This window comes from Sinocyclocheilus anshuiensis, unplaced genomic scaffold, assembly GCF_001515605.1.
Source record: "Sinocyclocheilus anshuiensis isolate Anshui unplaced genomic scaffold, SAMN03320099.WGS_v1.1 scaffold328, whole genome shotgun sequence".
Classification (NCBI taxonomy): domain Eukaryota; kingdom Metazoa; phylum Chordata; class Actinopteri; order Cypriniformes; family Cyprinidae; genus Sinocyclocheilus; species Sinocyclocheilus anshuiensis.
Window position 1 is genome coordinate 1,393,678 of NW_015558621.1, and position 4,325 is coordinate 1,398,002.

Here is a 4,325-nt window from a genome sequence, read left to right on the forward strand (position 1 = left end):
AAAAGTATCGAAATTCGGTACAGCAGGGAAGAAATATATATATATATATATATATATATATATATATATAATGTGTGTCATTTATAATATTTACTATATAATACACACATAATATTATAAACAATATATAAAATAGTTATAATATCATGCCACTTATCACATACACATGGATAATTATTTATTATTTATATACTATACACACAAATACACACACTCATTCTCTTGTAAATTACCAGGTTTTGCTGTAAATAAAATCCAGAATCTGAAATTCTCTCTGTCCTATGACTCCTATCCAATCAAAATGTGTTCGCTCTCACCCTAAAGAGGATAAAGTGACGAGGTAACATGTAGCACAAAACTGACCTTCCCATCGTGGGTCCTTATTTCTGGGGTACACTGTGTAATGTGTGGTAATTCGTGGCAAAGTGGAGGAGGAACTCCGTGTGGAGTACACCTGAGGAGCGACATGCTCCGCTTGAACTGCCTTCAGTGCACCTACACACCTCCGTGCTGCAAAAACACAAATAAAAGGCAAAACAATTAGGTCACAGACAAGACCATGCTCATACAGTTAAATACAAACTTCATATCGGATTAACAAACAGTATTGTATAACAAACACACTGTGTATACATAATATCTATTGTGCATGTATGTATATCAATAAAGTTAATCTAAACTAAATGGATCAACTTATATAACAGGATAAGATGTTACAAAATCCTCCCTTAAGTAACAGGCCAACTAAGGTCTTATCTAAAAGAATCAGTAATTGTTTGCTTACAAAAATCAGTTTCATGTTTATATTTAATGCAGAAACGCGTTCTTAAAGTGTTAATTTCTCAGACACAAGGACATTCTGACCGATATTCGAGTGACCTTTACCCTACTTTCCCTGTGACTGAACAGCTGCAGGATTGTGAGCTAGCTAGACGGATAAACCTACAGTTAAACACATGATTCTTGCCATGTCCCGTGTAAACATGGTTAATAACAACTTAATAGGACAGTATATGTGCTATCAGGTTTGTAGAATCAAAGGTTTACAACGTTTGGTTAGCGTTCTGGCTACACGTCAGTGAAAGTGTGACAGTACCTTGGAGGGAATATCTACAGGCTGGAAACATCTATGAGCTGAATGTGCGGCCGTGACTCTGGTCAAGTGCTTCCCGTGGTTTTCCAGGTTGAGTGTGGACAAACAAATACCACTCCGGTTTACTCTGTTACAAAAGTGTCATAACAAACTCAGCGCGTCTGTTGCGCAGCTCAGAATGACGTCACAAAACCGCGCCGGAATAAAAAAAATAAAAATACGTGCGAATGACTGCTGATCATAAACTCATATGGATAAGAGGTATTCGGTGTTCATGATGGCGAAGTGTATCTGTCAATTAATTTAGCTGTCAGGAAAACATTTACTTTCGGCTGTAGGGGACGCTCTGCAATCTGGGATACACAAACAGGCAATTACTAAAATAAATTTAAAGAATAATAATAGTAAAACAATAGTGATGATGATAAACATTTACATTTATGCAAAGTGACTTACAAAAGAGGAGTGAAGAAATGTGTGAAAGAGCCTGAAACTGTTTTTTTTTTAAAGAAGAGGAGAAATGCAGAATTTATTTATTTTGTGATTTATTGATTGATTGAGAGTGAGTGTGTAGGTGTGTTGGTTAATAGTGTGGGGTGATGTTGTACTTTTGGAAAAGGTCTCAGCAGTTCAGGTGGAGGTTGGCAGCTCATTCCACCAGAGAGGAACAGAGGGGTAAGGTGTTGGAGAATTACTTTTTCATGTCATGTGTTATATCTTTCAAAAATAAACCAAATAACACATTTTTCCCTTTGTTAAAACAGGTAAATCTTCAAATTTAGGAAAAAGTCAATAATGCAAATCTTCCCAAAAGGAACAGGCAAATTTACAATCATAAAAAGACGTTCTGTAGTTTCAATTTGATCCACACAAAAGGAACAGTTGTTAACATCAAGACCAAATCGACATCTTAAAAATTCTCTAGAAGGATAATATTCCATTAAGATTTTTAAAGTGGACTTCCTTTGCTTTTGGTGCAACTGGAGATTTAGATTTTTGTTCTTTAAATTTTATCTTCATATTAAAAGATTTCATTTTTATTTGAAGAAAAAGGATACAAATCCTTTACAAAGACTTTCCGGATTACAATATTCGGTAAATTTAGGTTAGCAAGAGAAACTCCATTCACCAAAAGCTGAGGAAGACAAGTTGTAGTCCTGTCAAACGATTAAATATAAGTAATAAAACTTTCATAATAGTTGTGGGTGTACTGTATTTATAAAAATTTTTGAAAATATATGTATATATTTATATTCATATAATTTATATTATATATAAATATATTTAATATATAAATGTAACATATTTTTCTTATATACATGCATGTGTGTGTGTTTGTATATACATACACAGTACACGCACATATACTATTCAGATGATATTAATCACGATTAATCATTTGACAGCACTAACAAGGTGTAACATTATTTTGAGATAAGTTACAAGACATCTGAATTATAGATTGTGGGATAGCTTTGATGATGTTATCATACTATTTTCTGTCAAATCAATTAAATTTGGAACAAAAAGATTCAAAAGACATAACTCCGGTATTATCTAATATTTTCATCACAGACCATATTACTTTCTCCAAAACTTTAAACATCGAAGAAGCCAATTTTGGGGACCAGACCACTGCGTATTTGTTTTTGTATTGTGACTTTGTTTTCATGCAAATTATTGGCAGCAAGATTCATCTTTAATGAGCCGAAAAGAAGGCACGTCACACCTCTGTTTATCAATTTGCACTGGCTACCAATAGCTGCTCGCATAAAATTCAAGGCATTGATGTTTGCCTACAAAACCACCACTGGCTCTGCACCCCTTTACCTAAATTCATTACTTCAGATTTATGTGCCCTCTAGAAGCTTGCGTTCTGCAAGTGAACGTCGCTTTATTGTGCCATCCCAAAGAGGCACAAAATCACTTTTACGGACTTTTATATTAAATGTTCCCTCCTGGTGGAATGACCTGCCCAACTCAATCCGAGCATCTTCAAGAATCGGCTAAAAACACATCTCTTCCATCTTTATTTGACCCTCTAACTCTAGCACTCTCTATTCTAATTCTATTCTTAAAAAAAAAAAAATTGCCCCTTTTAGACTTGCACGCTATTCATTTACTAACTGCTTGTTTTATTAAAGAAAATAAAATAAATAACACTAGCTTCTCTATTCTTTTTGTATTCTATCTATTTGTTTTCTTTTTATTTATTACACAATTAACAAAAGCAAAAAAGGCCTCTAACACTAGCTTGCTCTATTTTTTTTGTAATATATCTGTTTTCTTTTTATTTATTATATGATTAAAACAAAAACCTTGCTACGTGTACTGCGTTAAGCTAACTGAGACTTGTTATAGCACTTGTATATCATTGCTCTTTTGTTGATTTTGATTGCTTCCATTGTCCTCATTTGTAATTTGCTTTGGATAAAAGCATCTGCTAAATGACTAAATGTAAATGTAATGTAAAATTAAGTAGTTAATAATATACACTGGCTGGAATAGTTAAGATTTTTTAAAGTTTCTGAAAGAATGTTCCTGACAGATTTCATAAGATTCACCCATAATTATGGCAAGTTGTCAGTCAGTGAAGCTCTGTTTCCACTTTATTTAATGTGCAATAGGGTCACCTAATTTGTCTGCCTGTCTCCATGCCGACACAGGCTTCATACATGGTCAAGACATTTCCAGTCCAGGTCAGTCACAGTGTGTGAGTCTGACTGACCTATTTATAGGCATATTCTCTGTTTAGGGTCCAGTTTTCTCTCTCTCTGTTTTAGTGTGCATCTGGTTTGATCTGGCTTGCATTTTTGACATGTTTGAGTCTGCCAAACCAGGCCTGTGTCTGAGATGACTTTCTGGACTTAACGTAGGGCTTTTATAACGAACCGTAGCTATTTTTAAGTGTTTGTGAAATTGACTCTTATATTTTTTGCAACAGTCTGTGTTTAGCGTAATTGCTCACTTTACTCTTTTCAACATCATATAAGAACATTTAATTCTATATGGTAATAAAACATGATAACCCCTATCATCACAGCATGTATCAGTCCCACAAGATACAAATAATTAGGGAAAAGTTAAAGGGGTCATATGATGCTGCTAAAAAGAACATTATTTTGTGTATTTGATGTAATGAAATGTATTTATGCGGTTTAAGGCATTATTTTCCACATACTGTACATTATTGTTTCTCCTCTATGCCCCGCCTTTCTGAAACGTCTGAAAC

General features: G+C 34.1%; 1 protein-coding gene across 1 annotated transcript in view; it reads right to left on the reverse strand.

Moving 5' to 3' along the window:
* LOC107680641 (electron transfer flavoprotein-ubiquinone oxidoreductase, mitochondrial-like) overlaps positions 1-1,299 on the reverse strand; it is a 9,686-nt gene extending 8,387 nt beyond the window's left edge. Inside the window, exons 1-2 of the mRNA XM_016476631.1 lie at positions 1,097-1,299; positions 364-510 (exon numbers count right to left, since the gene is read on the reverse strand). Coding sequence (XP_016332117.1) covers positions 364-510; positions 1,097-1,127 — 178 coding nt within the window. The 5' untranslated portion in view covers positions 1,128-1,299. The remainder of the gene's footprint in view (positions 1-363; positions 511-1,096) is intronic.
* Between the last annotated feature and the right edge of the window lie 3,026 nt (positions 1,300-4,325).